Source organism: Leuciscus leuciscus (assembly GCF_965113295.1).
Source record: "Leuciscus leuciscus genome assembly, chromosome: 2".
NCBI classification, from domain to species: domain Eukaryota; kingdom Metazoa; phylum Chordata; class Actinopteri; order Cypriniformes; family Leuciscidae; genus Leuciscus; species Leuciscus leuciscus.
In genome coordinates, this window is record NC_138726.1 from 57,132,357 (window position 1) to 57,153,480 (window position 21,124).

General features: G+C 39.2%; 1 protein-coding gene across 7 annotated transcripts in view; it reads right to left on the reverse strand.

The window, feature by feature from the left end:
- The window catches only part of arhgef11 (Rho guanine nucleotide exchange factor (GEF) 11), a 46,507-nt gene that overhangs the window by 19,741 nt on the left and 5,642 nt on the right, over window positions 1–21,124 (reverse strand). For 5 of the 7 annotated variants that reach the window (XM_082162326.1, XM_082162323.1, XM_082162320.1 and 2 more), the window contains exons 4-26: window positions 19,382–19,431; window positions 19,226–19,283; window positions 18,953–19,146; window positions 18,574–18,645; window positions 18,374–18,481; window positions 15,363–15,411; window positions 15,244–15,281; window positions 15,045–15,134; window positions 14,903–14,971; window positions 13,076–13,180; window positions 12,884–12,982; window positions 12,757–12,799; window positions 11,544–11,640; window positions 10,700–10,822; window positions 9,089–9,112; window positions 8,786–8,915; window positions 8,204–8,297; window positions 7,444–7,473; window positions 7,160–7,283; window positions 5,890–6,093; window positions 5,375–5,422; window positions 5,155–5,303; window positions 1,007–1,147 (exon numbers count right to left, since the gene is read on the reverse strand). In XM_082162326.1, the coding sequence (XP_082018452.1) occupies window positions 1,007–1,147; window positions 5,155–5,303; window positions 5,375–5,422; window positions 5,890–6,093; window positions 7,160–7,283; window positions 7,444–7,473; window positions 8,204–8,297; window positions 8,786–8,915; window positions 9,089–9,112; window positions 10,700–10,822; window positions 11,544–11,640; window positions 12,757–12,799; window positions 12,884–12,982; window positions 13,076–13,180; window positions 14,903–14,971; window positions 15,045–15,134; window positions 15,244–15,281; window positions 15,363–15,411; window positions 18,374–18,481; window positions 18,574–18,645; window positions 18,953–19,146; window positions 19,226–19,283; window positions 19,382–19,431 (2,139 nt within the window). The remainder of the gene's footprint in view (window positions 1–1,006; window positions 1,148–5,154; window positions 5,304–5,374; window positions 5,423–5,889; window positions 6,094–7,159; window positions 7,284–7,443; window positions 7,474–8,203; window positions 8,298–8,785; window positions 8,916–9,088; window positions 9,113–10,699; window positions 10,823–11,543; window positions 11,641–12,756; window positions 12,800–12,883; window positions 12,983–13,075; window positions 13,181–14,902; window positions 14,972–15,044; window positions 15,135–15,243; window positions 15,282–15,362; window positions 15,412–18,373; window positions 18,482–18,573; window positions 18,646–18,952; window positions 19,147–19,225; window positions 19,284–19,381; window positions 19,432–21,124) is intronic. The other 2 variants (XM_082162325.1, XM_082162321.1) reach the window with 1 other exon arrangement.

A 21,124-nucleotide genomic window follows, 5' to 3' on the forward strand; every position in this document is an offset into this window, starting at 1 on the left:
GCTCGTAGAAACGTGTGAGCACTGACCGTGTAGCTCGTAGAAACGTGTGAGCACTGACCGTGTAGCTCGTAGAAACGTGTGAGGACTGACCGTGTAACTCGTAGAAACGCGTGAGCACTGACCGTGTAACTCGTAGAAACGCGTGAGCACTGACCGTGTAGCTCGTAGAAACGCGTGAGCACTGACCGTGTAGCTCGTAGAAACGTGTGAGGACTGACCGTGTAGCTCGTAGAAACGTGTGAGCACTGACCGTGTAGCTCGTAGAAACGCGTGAGCACTGACCGTGTAGCTCGTAGAAACGTGTGAGGACTGACCGTGTAGCTCGTAGAAACGTGTGAGCACTGACCGTGTAGCTCGTAGAAACGTGTGAGCACTGACCGTGTAGCTCGTAGAAACGTGTCAGCACTGACCGTGTAGCTCGTAGAAACGTGTGAGCACTGACCGTGTAGCTCGTAGAAACGTGTGAGGACTGACCGTGTAGCTCGTAGAAACGTGTGAGGACGTGTGAGGACTGACCGTGTAACTCGTAGAAACGTGTGAGCACTGACCGTGTAGCTCGTAGAAACGTGTGAGCACTGACCGTGTAGCTCGTAGAAACGTGTGAGCACTGACCGTGTAGCTCGTAGAAACGTGTGAGGACTGACCGTGTAGCTCGTAGAAACGTGTGAGGACGTGTGAGGACTGACCGTGTAACTCGTAGAAACGTGTGAGGACTGACCGTGTAGCTCGTAGAAACGTGTGAGGACTGACCGTGTAGCTCGTAGAAACGTGTGAGCACTGACCGTGTAGCTCGTAGAAACGTGTGAGGACTGACCGTGTAGCTCGTAGAAACGTGTGAGCACTGACCGTGTAGCTCGTAGAAACATGTGAGGACTGACCGTGTAGCTCGTAGAAACGTGTGAGCACTGACCGTGTAGCTCGTAGAAACGTGTGAGCACTGACCGTGTAGCTCGTAGAAACGTGTGAGGACTGACCGTGTAGCTCGTAGAAACGTGTGAGCACTGACCGTGTAGCTCGTAGACCTGCCGCAGGTTGAGGAAGATACAGGACAGCTCGTCTGGACTCAGGACGCTCTGCATCTTCTGATAAAACACCTGATCCAGAACCCTCAGCGTGCGCAGGTGAGACGCCTCCGTCGTGAACAGCTCTACGGGACACAGAGGACAAATCACAGCAGGTTTAGGGCTTTGTGCACTAGGGTTGTGCCAATGGATGATATTGGCTGACCGACATCACGATGGAGACATCACGCCCCCCACCCTGTCAGACCAGCCCAGTCTCACGGCAGTTCGTGAAAGGTCACGTAATTGAATCTATTGATTCGTGTACACCAGTGGTTGGGAACCTGTGGCTCGCCAGCCACACCTGGCTCTTTAACAAAAATCATGTGGCTCGCAAGGTCTCTCACCTTTTACCAACAAACGATAAAAAAAATTAAGACACATCAACAGAGATCGGCTCTGTGCAGAAAAAGCAGCCAATTACAATTCCCTTGTTGTACTGAAGTTAATGAAAAGTTTATGATAATAATAATAATATTCAAGTTGCACCGGCAAAAGTGTGTGTTCAGTGCTGTTCGCGAGTGTCACGAGTCGCTCACCACAGCAATCAACTAACCACTAACAGTTCTGTGGTAAACCGTAACCCACAGCTCCTGCACTGGGAGTCGAGCAGCTGCAGCTTGTTTAAGGTAATGGCGAAAACCTTTTTTAGAACAGCAGCGAATATGTAAAAGTAGGCTATATAAACTTTAATATATCCTTCTATTGAAACGGGTGCTTTGCTGTGCTTTTACTTTCACCGCAGAGACCCTTTATGTCCTATATATGTGTCGTATTTTTGATAATCTGCGCAGATTTCAGTTGACGATTCTGTTTAAAGTTATTAATAACAAATCATGAATGAAAGAGAAAGAAGAGAGGAGGATGTGCTTTATATTGAAAATAAATATTAAAAGCGTGATAAGTCGCGTAAGACAACTGAATTATACTGACAGGATGATGTGCACGCGTAGTAGCCTTTGTCTCCGATTGCGCGCCTAAACGGCCCAATAAACACCGAAATATTTCAAAATACCAAGTCGAGTATTCCCATAAGCACAGTAGATGTAAGTACTATGTGCATTTCCTTATTCCTGTGATCAAAGCTGAATTTACAGCATCATTACTCCAGTCTTCAGTGTCACATGATCCTTCAGAAATCAGTATAATGTGATGATTTGATGCTCAAGAAACATTTATTATTATTATCAATGTTGAAAACGTGTAAATTTTTTGATGAATAGAAAGTTCAACAGAACAGCATTTATTTGAAATAGAATATTTAAATATTGTAACATTATAAATGTGGTTACTGTCACTTTTGATCAATTTAAAGGGATAGTTCACTTTGAAATAAATTTTTGGTATGTTTTAGCTTACCTCAAGGGCATCCAAGATGTAGGTGTCTTTTTTTCCGCAGTAGTTTCAATTTTGATATTTTTAGGTCAAACCGTTCTTGTCTGTCAGTCATATAATGCAGGTCTATGGTCATTATCTCAAAACACAAGCACAGAGTCCAAATTAAAACAATTCCCCGTCGTCCAAATTTTTACCACTTATACACAGCCATGTCCGAGTGATCTGATCTGACGTGTACGCAGACTGGTGCATAGATATATACACTAGATGTCGCCTTGTCTACGGCAGTTCATTGGAACGAATGTCTTTAAGGCGACATCTAGTGTATATATCTATGCACCAGTCTGCGCACACGTCAGATCAGATCACTCGGACATGGCTGTGTATAAGTGGTAAAAACGATATAAATACTGTTCGATTTCTCACACAAACCGCTCGTTTCGTGTCTTAGGCCATCAATGTGTACTTACGATGGGGAATTGTTTCATTTGGATGACGGGGAATTGTTTTAATTTGGACTCTGTGCATGTGTTTTGAGATAATGACCATAGACCTGCATTATATGACTGACAGACAAGAACGGTTTGACCTAAAAATATAAAAATTGAAACTACTGCGGAAAAAGACACTTACATCTTGGATGCCCTTGAGGTAAGCTAAAACATACCAAAATTTAATTTCAAAGTGAACTATCCCTTTAATGCATCCTTGCTGAATAAAAATATTAATTTCTTTCCAAAAAAAATTTATATATATCTTACTGACCCCAAACTTTTGAACGGTAATGTATAATGTTACAAAAGCTTTCTATTTCAGACAAATGAAGCTTCTGAACTTTCTATTCATCAAAGAATCAAAATATATAATAATAAAAATAATAATCAGAAATGTTTCTTGAGCAGCAAATCAGCATATTATAATGATTTCTGAAGAATCATGTTTCCAATCTAGTGTTTTTCCTAATGCAATGCAAATGCAAAGTGCTGTTCTCAATAGAAACATAGCATTAATTACACACCAATAACAGATTTTTTGTTTTTCTGGTTAAGACTGGTTACACAAACAGACAATACTTCAAGGGTGTGACAGTGTAATTTCCTCAGTTCTGTTCACACAGCCAGTATTGAGTTGTCATGACATGTGTGTGTCTCAAAACAGCTTTAGATTTGGGTTACAGTTTCCTATAAATGTTCAACTAAAAACAAGCATCTTCCATTGTCCCCATGAACACACACTGCAGTCTGAGGCTTCAGGCCGTCTGAGATCATACAGGACTTTGATTGGCATGGTTTCCATACACGTCTCATCTTTAAACAGACGGTTAGCGCTGATGAGACAGGCATGTCTGGGACTGTCAGAAAGCTCATTTCTCAAGCCTGAGGAGAAACACTGATCATTACCGTGTCACACACACACACACACACACCTGACAGACGGCTTGTTATCACAGGCCATCCGAGTGAAAGGTAACCCTGGGTAATCGTGCATTTCACACAGTTTATGCTTCACCCTGGGCTGCTTATTAATTGTAGGGAGTCGGATATTGAGGTTTCAGACATCTGTGAACACCTCTGTTAATATTCTTATTGACATTCACAGGCATAAAAACACGTATTAAAGATGTTGAACAACCTCTTTATTGAACTGTCTGTCAGTCTGTTTGGTGATTCAGGAATTTTACTCCAATGCTGACAAGATAATGGGTGAATGTCTACGTGAGGCACAAGTTTAGTTGAGTTGTTTGTTATTAAAAATAAATGTCACATTCTGACCGCCTTTCAAACGCACGCATTAAATAGTGCTGAACACAATAAAAATGTTCACGGCTCAGTACAAGTTCAGCTCTGTCACAGTAATTGTGGCATAATGTCCATTAGCAAAGAACATTATTTTGATGTAATCGTCTTTTTTTTTTAAATAATTAAAATAAAGTAAAAAAAAAAAAAAAAAAAAAAAAAAACAGTTTCATTAATGCAAATAAATAATGCCAAATGAATGTCAAGGGTTTAAAAGAAGAAATCTGTCTATGAGGATGATAATTCATGCAAGCGATGTGCTAAACATGGTAGCAACATGCTCATTCATGCTAGCGCTGCTCTAATCTTTCCTAAATCATTTTATTAATTTTTTTCCCCTGGAAAACAAGTGTATAATCTGAGCTGCAACCTTGTCGAAATCTGTCTTTTTGACGCAGGAACAATTTTCCAGGTGGAAGACCAACGTACATTTGTTTGATGTTCAGATTTTTCATAACCGAAATTAGTTTTCTTGTATACTTGCATGTATCACGCCATGATATTTAAATTAAAATATAGGATATTAACTTAATGATTTGGACAAAACTACAGTGCAAGCTTGTAATAAGCAAAATGATATTGTCTGCGGGTGTGGACGCTAATATAGTTAACTATAGTTATTTTTCTTGTTGATTTATTTTCAAAGCAGTGAGTACTGTAATACTTAGAAGAACTTATCATTATAACTGGCCAAAAATCAAGTTAAAATGACTGTCAGTGGTAATTAACATCATGCCACAGATGCTGTACATACAGTAATATACTAACAGTACAGTAATATACTTGAATTGTATAGAATCTGGAAAATTCCTTCTAAATTGGATGCTTATAGATTTCTGCACCACAAACATAACTGCAAAATGACTGTTTTCAAACAGGTTTCCAATCATTCATGTTCACCAATCATGTTCGTGGCGTAAAAGCTGGATTTGTGTGTGTGTGCGAGTGCAGGCGTGTACCGTAGATGACGGCTTGTCTGTCGATCTCTCGCGAGGAGAGTGAGGTCAGCACGTGCGAGTCCACCGTCTCCTGCCAGTTCTGCGAGTCGATCACGTCCTCCTCGAGAGCCGGAGCGTCCGGGAGCAGAGCCACGGGAGAGTCCACGAGCCTGCAGACACAGCGAGGAGAGTCAGAGAGAGGAACAGAGGAAGCGGAGCATGTGCTGCTGAGGGACGTCACCTGCGCTGAGAGCGAGGCGTGTACGGCGGCGTCGGGTTCTCCAGCGACCTGGAATAACCATAATCAAAGTTAGAAACATACAAAACTTAAGTTACAAAAGTTATTTAGTCAAGAACGAGTGAATTTTCTCTTGTCTTTTGTCGTTTGATTAGTGTTATTATAGAGACGGCAGCAGGAATATGAGGCTGCTGTCACTTTAAGAGCTGCACAGATCCAATATACTGATACACATGTGCACAGAAAACAGCCAATGAGTCGTTTAAAGTCACAGAAATACTCACAAAGGAATCGATAAGAGGAATTAATTTAATTTTTTTATTACAAGTATCCGATTCCTGACCTCAAGTATTCGATTCCAGAATTGGAATCAATTTTTGATTGATGTAACGGCCCCTCGCTCTCCTCTCTCTCACTCACTCACACACACACACACACACACACACACACACACACACACACACACACACACACACACACACACACACACACACACACACACACACACAGTTTAGTACCTCGCGGAGCTGCTGGAGGCTGAAGACGAGGCGCTGTGATGTAACGGCCTCAGTCCCGGCCCCTCCCTCTCCTCACAGTCCTCCATGTCAACGTCGCTACGGGAACGAGGGACAGACTCCGCCCCCGGCCCGCCTCCTCGCCGACGCCCCTCCCCCTGAGCCTTCAGAGACTCGCTGCGAGCCAAACGCACCGAGATGGTCGGACTGAGAAAAACAAACATCAAATCATTAAACCTGACAGGAAAACGTCTTGAGATTAAACTCCATTAAACACACCAATGTACTAATTATGTTATTATTAATATGTATATTATAAACTCATATTAATTTATAAATTATAAACATCAAATAATGCAAGTTGACAGGAATATGTCTTGAGATTAAACTTCGTTAAACATGCAATTGTACTAATTATTTTATTATTATGTATATAATAAACTCATATTATTTGTACTTAATATAAATGTTGTTTAAATATTGATGTTGTTAAAAAATGTCCATGAACACATTACACAACAACTTCCCAACATAAAGAAAATTATATAACAATGTAATGTAACAATTAGGGCTGTCAAGTGATTACATTTTATCTAAATAATTACTTGATGTGCCGATTAATTAACCAAATTAATCACAAATTAAATTTGTCTGAGAAATGACCCCCAAACGATCATATAAAGTCATTATTGTGTTAAATGAGAAAAGCATCAAATATACATTACAAGAAGTATATTTAGAAATAAATATTTGATTTGATTCAACATAGACTTTATTACACAAACTCATAAATATATAAATTGGTATTTAGCTATATTTTTAAGACCAAATATATATATATATATATATATATATACACACACACATACATACATACATACATACATACATACATACATGTATATATATATATATATATTTACAGACCAAAACAGTTTGGTCATCAAAATTATTCAAAACATCTTATTTTATGTCCCGCAAAAGAAAGAAACTCAGACTGGCTTGTGAGTAAATGTAAATAAACACAATTTTCATTGAAATAATTGTTTTACTGAAGTGATCCTCCAAATAAGAAACTCAAACTGCCAGTAGGTGGCGTTAAATGTCTAAACGAGCGAGTCATTGAATCATTCACTCATTTGATTCGTTCAAACGGCTGATTCATTCAGGAATGAGGTGAACGGCTCTCTTTATGAACGAGTCATTGAATCACTGGTTCACCCTTCTGTGTGAATGTGTGTATAGTGTGAATGAGTGTGAATAAAGCACACACCTGTCCATGCTGTCCTCTCCGAAGCTGCTGGAAGACAATCTCTGTCCCTCAACGTCTCCCTCCTCAACGGAGTCTGTGTTACTCTCGAACTGCTGAATGATGTTCCTCACGCTGCCGGGACGAACTGCGGATGAAAACCAGGACGATTCGTCAATATCTCTGCTCACACAGGAGCGTTTCACAGAGTAAACGTGTTTATCTGATACACAACATGCTAAAAGTGATTTCACCGGGGTTTGTAACTCAAACGAGTAAATGAAAATGTGAAGGAGGAGGGCGTCTACCTTCAGTGGGGGACAACGGGACATGGAACGCTGGAGAAATAAACAAACCAACATACACAAACACACAATGAGAAAAACTATACTGAAAATAATAATAAAGAACAGTGTCAAAGAAAATAAACAATGAATGAATGACTGACAGGCTCAAACAACAGGTGAAACAACTGTGTGTGTGTGTGTGTCTGTGTGAGAGTGTTTTTGTTTGTGTGTGTGTGTGTGTGTATGTGTGAGAGTGTTTTTGTTTGTGTGTGTGTGTGTGTGTATGTGTGCGTGTTTGTGTGAGTATGTGTGTTAGAGAGAGTGAGAGAGTGTGTGTGTGTGTGAGAGTGTTTTTGTTTGTGTGAGTATGTGTGTGAGTGAGAGAGAGAGTGTGTGTATGTGTGTGAGTATGTGTGTTAGAGAGAGTGAGAGAGTGTGTGTGAGAGTGTTTTTGTTTGTGTGAGTATGTGTGTGAGTGAGAGAGAGTGTGTGTGTATGTGTGTGAGAGAGTGTGAGTCAGTGTGTGTGTGTGTGTGTGTGTGTGTGTCTGTCTGTCTGTGTGAGTGTGTTTTTGTTTTTGTTTGTGTGAGTATGTGTATGAGAGAAAGAGTGTGTGTGTGTGCGTGTGTGTCAGTGTTTTTGTTTGTGCGAGTATGTGTGAGAGAGAGTGAGTGTGTGTGTGTGTGTGTGTGTGTGTGTGTGTGTGTGTGTGTGTGTGTGTGTGTGTGTGTGTGTGTGTGTGTGTGTGTGTGTGTGTGTGTGTGTGTGTGTGTGTGTTTACTGGACTGAGATGTGCTCCTGGGTTTCCCGATGTACTTCAGTATGGGATTTCGTTTCTTGTCTTCTCCATCCTTCTCTCTTTTGGCGCTGCTCAGCTGTTCATGAACATATGAAGTGTTATTACAGTAAGACCACAGTTACTGTACGTTACTTAAAGGGATAGTTCACCCAAAAATGAAAAGTCTGTCATCATTGACTCGTCCTCAAGTTATTCCAATCCTGTGTGAGTTTCTTTCTTCTGATGAACACAAAAGAAGATATTTGGAAGAATGTTTATAACCAAACAGTTGTTGGACCCCATTGACTTCCATAGTAGATGAATAAATACTATAGTACTTTTCCTACTATGGAAGTCAATGGGGTCCAGCATGTTTGGTTATAAACATTCTTCCAAATATCTTCTTTTGTGTTCATCAGAAGAAAGAAACTCACACAGGATTGGAATAACTTGAGGACGAGTAAATGATGACAGACTTTTCATTTTTGGGATATAAACTTTAATATAATATATTACATTAATATAAACATTATCATTCGGCCTATTTATCAATCACATTGATCAGTAACACTTGAAAACATTCACCTTTTTAGCTTTGGGAAAGAACGGGAGCCACTTTTCCTTCTCGGACATCAAGCCGGGAAACACCTTTGAGTCTCTGAGTTTAATGCCCGAGTGTCTGAGATACAGATGAACCGCAGACGCTAGCGGAGAACTGACACACACACACACACACACACACACACACACACACACACACACACACACACACACACACACACACACACACACACACACACACAGGAGCATAACTGTAAATACTATGTAATATAATATTTTATATGTTGACACATGAATCACTGCAAGCCATATAAGCGAGCTTCATACCTTCTGTCCTCCTCATGTTTTGATCTGTAAGGAAAGACGACACATTATAGCATAACGATACTCACACACTCACACACACCTGAACTGTGATACAAAGCTCGGTTCATAAAAGTGAAGTGAGATTTGCGAGGGTCCTGTGACACGGCCATGAGGGACGCCTCACGCTGTGTGTACAGCTGTCATGTGACCTGCTCTGCGTCTGCCTGGGTCATGTGACCCTCAGCTCTGCGTCTGCCTGGGTCATGTGACCCTCAGCTCTGCGTCTGTCTGGTCATGTGACCCTCAGCTCTGCCTGTACGTGAGCAGGTCTACAGCGAGGCGTGTCGCGTTTGCGGGACCTTTGTAACTCCTGCTGGTTGTAATGATGTTCCCGCATCACCTGACCTGACTGTGCTGGAGAACGCTGAACTGTGTGTGTGTGTGTGTGTGTGCGGGCTTCTAGATAAGATTTGCTGCTGCTTTAAAATACATTTCTCTTACAGACTCTAGTGCCGATAACCAGCCATACAAACTCATCAAAAGGTGACAAAAAATGTGTCCCTTTCCTCTTCGTCCCGCAGGAGGATAAAGTCCCCGGTGTTTGAAGAGGACTCTTATTATGCTTCATGCCTTAGTTTCCTGTGTCTGTTTGTAGTTCTTTTATATATATATATATGCTGTTTAGTAATCGAATGGGTTCCATAAGAACAAGCATAATAATTATTATTATTATTATTACTACATTACAAACATTAAATCACCAAAGAAATGTATTACCATAGTAATAATACTATCGTACTGTTATGCTATAAGACAAATTGGTATTTAATAAGACTCTTTTATAACTACTATTATTATTATTATTACTCAGTTTTTATATTACAGCATTACAATAGTATTATTACTATAGTGTACAATAAAAAATTAGTATTTAATAAAAAAATATCATTATTGCTGTTATTATTGTTATTATCAAGTTATAAAATGTAATTAATATAGAAATATTACTATCATAATAATATATAATACTATTGTACTGTTTTACTATTCATAATGAGTTATTATTAAAAAATAGACCAATGTAATGTATTATAAAAATGAGTATTTGTAATTATTAATATTTATTATTATAATTAAGTTATAAAACAATTAAGCAAAAAGAAATGTGTTACTATAGTAATACTATTGAGTAAAAAATCTAGTAATTAATTATGATAATAATATTAGTCACTCACAATATTACTATTATTGTCATTAAGTTACTGTTATTATTATTCTCATTAAAGTTATCAAATTAAATAAGAAATGTATTACTATAGTAATATTATTGTACTGCTGTATTATTAAAAAAGTATTTATTATTATTTTTATTAATATCATTAATTACTATTATTGTTGTTACATTATTAAAATAAACTAATAAAAATGTGTTATTATAGTAATAATACTATTGTACTGTTGTACAATATTGTGTATTTAATAATAATCATCATCATCATTTTTTCCAGAACAACAGTAAAATTACTGATATTGATAGTAGATTTGTGCTGAAATATTCTGTGTCTATAATAATCTTCAGTGATGAATGATGTAAAGCCGGAGTCAGGGTTAAGTAGAGGCAGAGAAACTCACAGGATCTCCCAGAGCGCCAGCACCTGTCTGTCCACCACCTGTCTCTCTCTCACTGGGTCTCCGTCTAACTGCTGCAGGTCGCTCTCTCCAAACAGAGACCCCAGACCCATCGTCTGCTTATTCCTGCAGCAACACAACACAACACATGACCACAACACACACACCTGTGGGACTGGTGTCACACAACTACAACCAACAACACTGTGAAAGAGAACTGGTTTAGGGATAGGCAGGAGTGATGGAGTACTCGTTCGTGACAGCAACCATCGATCATGAAAACGATGACTGCAATCTATATCTTTTATTTAGAATACATACAAATGTAATTTACGCCTTTTAGTTTGTCAAGGGATTTAAAGTGTAGTTTTTGAAGAGTGTGTATGCGTGTGTGTGACCGTGCTCTTGTGTGTAAGAACGAGCCGATGACTGAATCTGGAAATAAAATAAAATAACTGAGAAAAATGAGAAATATTCCTCAGATGCCAAGACTGAAATATAGCAAAATATCTGCCGTTAATTCAATCTCAAACAGATTCAATAAAAGTAGTTATAACTCCAACACCTGCGTGACATCATTAACCAACGTGATTGAACGACCAATTTACGACAATGTGGTTTCGGGAAACAGTCGTGACTATAGCTAGTTGATTTCTTCAACGATGCACTATACTATGGTAGTGAAGCAGCGAGTTACGCCGTTGTACGGGAAACACACCCTGATTGGTTATTACAGCGTTTGGGGCGGTTCCTGAGGTCTGATTGGTTAGCGTTAGACAGCACGCCTTCCAGACTGGCGAAATAAAGTGAAACTGGATGTGAAAGTCCCACACACACACACACACACCTGTAGTCCTGAAGCTGGTCCTGGATGTCTGGAAGCACCTGCTGCTGGAGCTCAGAGAGCGGCCCTCGGATGTCCTCCTGCGCGTGGAGACGATTCTCTACACACACACACACACACACACACACACACACACACACACACACACACACACACACACACACACACACACACACACACCTCCATCATCATCATCATCATCACTGCCATCGCTTTCTGTTCAAGAGCTCGGAAAACTAGGGATGGGCATTTCAAGCAAAAATAATATTCGATGATCACTGGGAATTTTTCGATTATAATTCCTCACCGGTAAAATGGCGTTCGCTCAAATCCCACTCCGACATTACATGTCTCTGTACTGTCTATACGGGTTGTAGTCATTAAAGAAAACGCATTTATTTTCATATTTATGTTTAAATAATATAATGTTATTTTTTCATTTCATCTATGTTGATTATGTGAGAGTGAACTGCATGAGTAAGATAGGATCATTAGATGCGCTGTATATCGGGAGAGACATGAAGTGGGTCAGGCATGATTTTGACCATTTCTTTAAGTTTCGTTTTGTAGAAAGCTTTTCTTTAAAGTGAATTTTCATTTTGTATGAATTGTATCTTCATTTTAATCAATGTTTCATCAACCAATTGCCCGGATTTAATAAATACGAAGCAAATATAGCAGAATATAATCAGGACGTGGAGGCACCGGCGCGATCACTTGCATTGCTCGTGAACTGGAGCGCGTCTCATAAATGAACTGAAACTCAGTGTATAGGCTACTTCACAGGCGTGAGAAATATACAAAAAGAAAGCTTGAAATGTCTACTTTTAAACAAAACGATTCAAAACGGAAAAAAATGGGCAACTCTCTGCTTATGTAAGCCGTATGAAATGTGCATTTATCTCTATAGATGGCGAGTCAGCATCATCAACTTCATCTTTGCAGCCGACACTGACACAGAAAACACTAGTTTCATCATTAAACAATTAAAATGTGTCCTTGCTATATTTGACACATTCATAATCATTACTGTTGCCGGTTCTTTGTGACACCCTCTGGATACATGAACCGCATCAGCAACGGAAACATGGGGATTTGTTTTATTTATTTTTTTGATAATAATCGCACAAACAATTCAATATTCTATAGTTAGATCAACTAATTGAATATTGGAAAATCGTGACTCATCCCTTCTGAAAACAGCACTGAATCTCACCTATATCAGTCAGAAACTCCTCGCGGACTTTAATCTTCAGAGGCTGTGAAAGAGCATCAGAAATGGACAGTTAATAATCAGATGAGCATCTGAGTCTCCTGGATCATGTGTGTGACCGGACACTCACGGCGTCGTGGTCCAGGAAGTGTGAGCAGATCTGAGGGGCCAGAGAACGCGCGTCTTTCGGGCTGGAGCCCAGGTACGCCTCCACACACAGGTAGAACAGCTACACATGAACACACACACACACACACACACACACGTGAGGACTGATGGTTTATTCATACGGCTCATGTAAAGCTCCTGAAGCAGCACTGACCAGCGGGTTGGGGTCCAGGAGTTGACCGAACACGTATCTCATGAACACCGTCATGTGTGCCGGACGACTCTTCAGCAGCTCGATGTCCTGAAACGGCCCGTCCATCTTACAACGGGAGAGAGTTCGAGATTAATCTAACTGGAAACATGTGAATAACAATCCCAGTGTGGCAAACAGTTTTAACTTTTGATTGTATTATAAGTTGTAATTTTAAAAACTAAAACTAGTTAAAAAAAAAACTGCTCATTAATTGAAATAAAGCTTAAAAAAAAAAAACGTTTTAATTTAAAACACTTTAAATGAGAAATGTTGCTAATTTGAAGTGATGACATTTTATAATATTTTATATTTGTATTGTATACTTTGAATGTACTTCTCTTTTATGAATGCTTTTCTTTTATATTGTTGTATTTCTCTTAATTTTTTCTTATTTTGTGAAGCGCTTTGAGATTTTTAAAGGCTTTTAAAGGCGCTACATAAAATAAAGTTTATTATTATTATATATATTATATTAATATTTTGAATTAGCTTTCATTTTTATGTTTTAAGTTTATTTAAATTTTGTTTACGTTTTAATAATTTTGTTACATGCTTTTATTTGTTCATTTTGGTAATTTTAGCACTTTAAATTAGCAACATTTCTCATTCTTAAATTTTTTATATATAATATTTAATTTTATTTCAGCTTTATTTCAATTAATGAAAACAGTTTGTACTAGTTTTAGTTAAAAAAAAAAAAGTTAAAATTGTTTTTGCCACTTTGACAAAATTGTTTTATCACTTAATATTTTGAATTAGCTTTCAATTTTACTTTTTAAGTTTTAGTAATGTTGTTATATGCTTTTTATTAGTTTATGGTTTTTATTTATTTTTATTTTACTTTTGGTTATTTTAGCACTTCAAATTCACAACATTTTTCATTTGACCATTTAAGTTTACATTTATATTTAATATAAATGTATTATTTCATTTTAATTCAGATTTATTTCAATTATTGAAAACAGTTTGTACTACTTTTAGTTAAAAAAGACAACACTGATCTAAAGAATAAGCAACATCAACCACAATTTGTTTGGTACTTTGACTAAATTGTTTTATAACTACTTTTCAGCTCTATATGAAACTTCAGCTTCTGAAACTTGGCCAAATAAACTTTTGTAAATGCATTTAAAATGAAAATCAAAATGCTGAAGTTGGACTCTTAAGTTGTCTGTGATATAAAGTTGATCAGTTAATTAATTGCATTAAGTTTTCTGAAATAGTTTCAACAATGTAAAAGAGGGCATTATCTGAGTAAACATACGCTAATTTGCAACAAACAAAAAAAACACATTTTCATCATGTTTTTAGTAATAAAATGATGTATAAATCAGACAAAGTAAATTTAAACAAACCTTAAAAATGTTCTCTTGTCTGTTGTCGTTTGATTAGTGTTATTAAAGAGACGGAGCAGGAATATGAGGCTGCTGTCACTTTAAGAGCTGCACCGATCCAATATACTGATACACATGTGCATAGAAAACAGCCAATGAGTCGTTTAAACTCATTGAAATGCTCATTAAGGAATCGATAAAGAGGAATTAACATTTTAATTTTATCAGTATCCGCTTCCTGACCTCAAGTATCGGATTCCAGAATTGGAATCGATTTTCGATTCCCAACCCTAAAGCGACACGTTATGAAAAGCAAATCTCAAAATTGAGCAGTGCATGAAAATAAAACAATGTTTCTCGCCTTAATAACTTCCTTTTCATCAACTCACGAACCCCAATTTGAGAAACCCCGTGAAGTATGCAGTAAGACGTTCACCAGTGTCGACTCTCTCACCTCATTGATCGAATACCCATCATCCTCCTCTTCTTCTTCCTCTGGTCCAATGATCTGCGTCTTTCCTCCCTGAAGAGACACAAGATGATCAGACTCAAGACTCGACACCAAACGCTCTACGGAAAACAAGTGTGTGTCTCACCGGGTCGGAGGGGTGTGTGTCGGACCCCTGCCGGCGGAGCAGGGGGTTCCTGAGGAAGGTGGAGGGGGAAGAGAAGGGGCTCTCACTCGCCTAAACAGGGGAACAGGGGAACGGGAAACAAACGGTTGGGCGGATCCAAGGATCGAAGGATAGGGGACGTTTGCTTCTGAGGATAATGAAAGAAGCGAATGAAACTCACCTCGACGTCTCCTTCACTGGAGTCTATCGATAACCGACCTGCTCGAAAACAGGAAAGACAACGTTAATGACGAGAACGAATCATATGAGCTCTTCAATATTAACATGCTGAACTCTGACCTTCTCCAGCTGTGAGATAGTTAGCAACAGCGTCAGATCGAGTGCCATCCTGGAAGAGAAGATCGCCGCATTAATGCAGTGATTCGTGCTAAGCTTCCCCGATCAAGTCTTAAGTGCATAAATTAACATTATTATTTTTTATTGATATTAGGACATATTATAATATTAATGAGCTGTAGCTGCCATCCTGGAAAAGAGAAGATCCAGTCATCCGTGCTTAAGGAGCCTCAAACAAGTATTAAGTGCATAAATTAACATTACTGTATTGTAAATGCTTTTTTTAAGTATTGATCTTAGGACATATTCTAATATTTTGAGTAGTGCTGTCAATCGATTAAAAATGGAGGGGGGGGGGGGGGGGTCTTGTTTGTGTGATAGACTACAGGCTCTGCACTAAATGTAACAAGTATTAAACTCTAAATATTAAATTTACCAGCTAAATACCAGCTTTTCAAAATAACAGTTGCAATGTGCAATTTTAACAAACCATACAAATATTAAAAAATATTTGTGCTAAAAATCTGCAAAACAACATAACTGAAACAACAACAACTGAATTTTAACCCAAATGCCAGATTAAATTTTTTTTCTTTTTAGATAAATAATGTTGTAGAATGATGACATTCAACCACCAGATGCCGCTGTTCGGATGCATCACACGATTCTTGAGGCTTATCACTTATTTAAAGCAGCACTCAGTAGCTTCGGGACTTCTTCGCTGTATTCTCGCTTTTTGCTCGCAGGTTTCTCTCTAAAGCTCCCCCCACAGCTTCGGAATAGATATTTGACAACACTGTTGTAAAAACTCGTTGGTGATTCTCAGACACCAGAGGCTAGTAGATCAACGACATCAAAGCAGATGGGACATTCTTTAAAACGTCTTCTTCATTCGGGTTCGGACAGCGTGAGGGAGCGCAATAATGACAGCATTTTAGCAGATTTCTTTTGGCCGTAAAGCAATTGTTTACATCGCGAGACCTGATATCACGGGATACTTTCTGACGCGGCGGCCCGCCAGCTCAAAGTTGCAAGTGCGTATTTTCCGCTCACGGGCACCAGGGGGGTGCGAAACGACCACCATTCAACCCGAAATAAGTAATATAACCATTCCAATGACTCCGAAGCTGTTCAGTTAAGGTAAAAAAAGTTACTTAGTTCACCTTTAAAGATTGAAAGTAGAGCTTAGATCGGGCCCCTGTGCACGTTGTGTCCGAGCCCGGCCCGGCCCGACACGTTAACTGTAATTATGAGCCCGAGCCCGATTTAAACCCGACCATTTTTTAATACGTGGGCCGTTATAACCAGGGGCGGCACCAGATAATTTTTTAACGCAGGTGCTGAGGGGGTGCTAGATATATTATATATAAATACTATTGATAAATGAGCAACATTGGCCACTTAATATTTAATATTCAATTATTTTAATTATCACAATTATTAAATTGAACAAGCACAATATTCAGCATTCAATCAAATATTCTTAAAGATTTATTAGGCTATTATTAATAATGTTATTTCAACATAATATCTCGTTATTTCGTAATATGTACATAATATGTGTGCGTTCAACAAGCAAGATGTGCATTGTAAATCAGGTGACAGGCATGCATTGATTTTTATTAATAAACACTGTCGGCTGCAACTGCAAAGATGAAGTTGACGATCGCCATCTCCGTAGTAAACGCGCCTATAGAAAGAAATGCACATCATGGATTACATAATCAGAGAGTTGCCTATTTCTTTTAGTTTTGAATTCGTTTAAAGACACTTCAAGCTTTCTTTAGATGTATTTCTCATGTCTGTGAGGCATACACTGAGTTTCGGTTAATTTATGATGAGATGCGCTCCAGTTCACGAGCAATGCAAGTGACCGCGCCGGCGCCTCCATGATTATATTATGCTATATTACTATACTATATTATGCAAATACTATATTTGCTTCTTACTTATTAAATACAGGCAATTTGTTGATGACAAATTGATTAAAATTAATACACAATTTATACAAAACGAAATTCACTTTAAAGAAAGGCTTTCTACAAAACAAAACTTAATGAAGTGGTCAAAATCATGTCTGACCCACTCCATGTCTCCCTATATATATTGCGCATCCTATCTTACTCGTGCTGTTCACTTTTCATAATCAACATTGATGGAAAAAAAATTACATTATAATATTTGAACAAATATGAAACTAAATGAGCTTATTTAAAATGGCTACAACACATATAGTAGGCCTACAGACTCTCTATTTGTACAAATTGCTGCACAGTCATTTACTTCTGAATTTTGCACACATAAGTTGAAAAGCATTTGTTTGTGCATAGTAAAACATATCTGCAACATTGTGTTTGCATTTATTAATTATTATCTTAATGAATAATGCAACAAGGACGAAGCATGTAAACTGCGTTGTTTGTTTATTCAGAATGGAATGGATCGCAAATGAAGAAACGTAAAAAATAAAAATAAATAAAAAACCCGTGAACAATGATGAACACAGAAAATGAACAAGAATGAACTTTGGATGGCCTAAGAGGAGTAGGCCTAGGCTACTACTCTAATATAATTCAACAAGGTTTTAGAATATCGAATATTTTTTAAACAAAATAATTTTTTTTAAAGTTTATTATCCCGGGCCCGGTGTGATGCGTGCGAGCGGAGGAGACGCTGCGCATGACATGTGACGTGTTGCATTTTGTAACACAAGTGCTTGATCAAGGGCCCGGGGATAGTGGCGGGTCAAGTTCGGGCTCGGGCAGAGAATCTAAGCTCTAATTGAAAGGGAGAAAACAGGACAGAGTAACACGGCGGATATCGCTCGTATACAGTTTTGACGAAGTAGTTAAGGCGGCAGGCGTGTGTTGCTTAGGCGGCCGCCTTAGTTCAAACGTGCTGCGGGAAACCTAGTGTGTAATTGAAAGCTATCAGATTTGCTTGACAGAAGAGTAACGATAATGACAGAAGAGTAACGATAGAATAATGATAGAAGAGTAATGAACAAATCTCACCACATCCTGTTGGATCTTCACTCTGACTTGATTGGCTCTTCGTTTGGCACTTTCTATTCGCTCCTCTAGTGAAGGGGAGGGGTTTCGAGACTGTTCCTCCAGGAGGTTCTGAACAGTGAATCTCATTAATGATGGGTTTAAATTTGACATGACATAACACACACACACACACACACACACAAGGAACACTGAACTCATACCTGTAGCTCTGCCTCCTCCTGCTCCAACATCTTCCTGAGGATTTCTGTGGCGTGTTTCTTCACCTCGGGGTCCTGAGAATGACGGAGAACAACATTAAAGTGACGATCTCTACTCAGAGAGAGACACGCAGAACATGCAGACTTGTCTATTTGCATTTTTAATCTTCTTCAGAGACACTAGTCCATATCGCAAGTGTACAGCCTTACTTTTGATTTATTCATCCAAAATGTGCAAAATCCCATGTAAATTCCTATTTCTATCCATTATTTCTGCTATTCAGGGGTGTGTTTCCCGTGTTTCGGGAAACACACCCGTTAGATTATTCCACATCTACGTCTATATGTTCTAGCCTTCAAAAGTCTTAAAGCCATGATGCACCTGTAATGGTTTGGGTCCTGTGATTCTCTGAGTTGGGGTACTGCTTCCTGTGGGAGGAGTTAGTGGAGGAGGCGGGGCTTCCCCACCCAGTGCTGTCCTGTGATTGGGCAAGAGGTCAGTGGGGAGGGGCTGAAGCGGGACAGACCCGACTAAAGGAGGCGGGCCCTGAAGAGTCAACGCCACATACGTCCCAGCTATCAGAAGAAGAGAACACACATCAGACACGAAACGCTTGAAACCTTCAAAGACAAGATGATCGACCATGAGACTCACATTTGATCATCTTTACTACTTCCTGATGAGACATGGACGAAACCACCGAACCATTGACCTGAAAAGCAAACAGACAGGACAAATATGAAGTTAGTTATTAATTAAATTAGTATCACTAATGATTCACAATGCCAAAGCGTGCTTTAGTTGGAATACCTTAATGATTCGGTCTCCTTCCTGAACTCCAGCTTTGACCGCAGCTCCACCTGAGAGGCCAAAGGAAACAGGTTTGACTGGCATAATCTGACTGGGTTGATCAAGATACATTACTGTTCAAAAGTTTGAGGTCAGTGAGATTTTACTTGTGTCTTGTGCTGGGGGGGGGGGGGGGGGGGGGGGGGTAAAAACAGTGAGATAATATTAACTTATCTTTTGTAATGTATTTTAAAATGTAATGAATTCCTGTGATCAAAGCTGGGGCATGTTCAAGTTCAAAACGGTGCGCAACGTTTTGCTACGGTTTCCGGGTTGAACGTCATGTTTCCTGGAAACGGCGTGCACCGGTGTGCAACGGGGTTTGAGATACGTTTTCTCTTGTTTGGTGGGTGTGTCAGAACTGCAGTCCAATCAGCAGCAACATGTATATAAAACACGGGGTATTAAAGTGAACTTGCACAATGGGTTCAAGGAAAGTAATTTACAAATGTGTTCGATGCAGCTCGGTATACGCAACAACTGAGGATATTAGAAGACATGTTTGTCGTAAGTTTTATTGTAAAAATATAGGATATCAACATAATGATGTAGTTGTTTATATTTTTAGCTTCATTGCAAGTGTTTGACATTTGGTATAGAAATAAACAATGGTAATTAAGTGCTTTTCCTAAAAATGAGAAAGAAAATACAGGGTATTAAAACAGTATGACCTACAAATAAAGTCAGTATGTGAGGCTAAATAGATGTGTTTTAGTCTGAATTAGGTAAGATGTGTGCTTCCATTTCAGTTTCAGCAATCCCTTCACTCGATTGGGATGTTCTCTTTTGTTCTGGGCGGCAAGTGCAGTAACTGTTACATCGAGCATATTTTGTAGTATTAAACACATATTTATACCGACTTCATCAGGCTCAGAAAATTCTTCACAAAGAACACAAAGAATGAGCCTTCTCAGCTGCCATAGTTGCAACTCTTGCGTCATCAGAACAGTGTGTTCAACGCATCACCGTTTCTGTTTAAAAAACGTTGTGCAACGTTTTGCCGGGGCTGAACGCAGCCCTGAATTTTCAGCATCATTACTGCATCTGACCAATCAGAGCAGAGCAGACCAATCACAACAGACTGAGTCATCTGACCAATCAGAGCAGAGCAGACCAATCACAACAGACTGGGTCATCTGACCAATCAGAGCAGAGTAGACCAATCACAACAGACTGGGTCATCTGACCAATCAGTGCAGAGCAGACCAATCACAACAGACTGGGTCATCTGACCAATCAGTGCAGAGCAGACCAATCACAACAGACTGGGCCATCTGACCAATCAGAGCAGAGTAGACCAATCACAACAGACTGAGTCATCTGACCAATCAGAGCAGAGTAGACCAATCACAACAGACTGAGTCATCTGACCAATCAGAGCAGAGCAGACCAATCACAACAGACTGGGTCATCTGACCAATCAGAGGAGAGCAGAGCAGGCTTTGAGAAAGGAGAAGTTTAGAGAGACTGAAGGTGTGTTCGACATCGGCTGCGGCTGGATGTATCCGATCGGCGAGAGTAGCCGCGTGCAGGCGGGGAGGAGCTGCAAACGGAGACGTGAAGTCGGACACTTTCTGGTTCCCGTAGTGACCGCTCATGTGGTGTTTGCATACTTTACCACAGCTGAAGTGAAATAAATGCAATATTTGCCAAATAATACACAGATGTTTCAGAGACATTTTCATTCAATACTTTAAATGTACT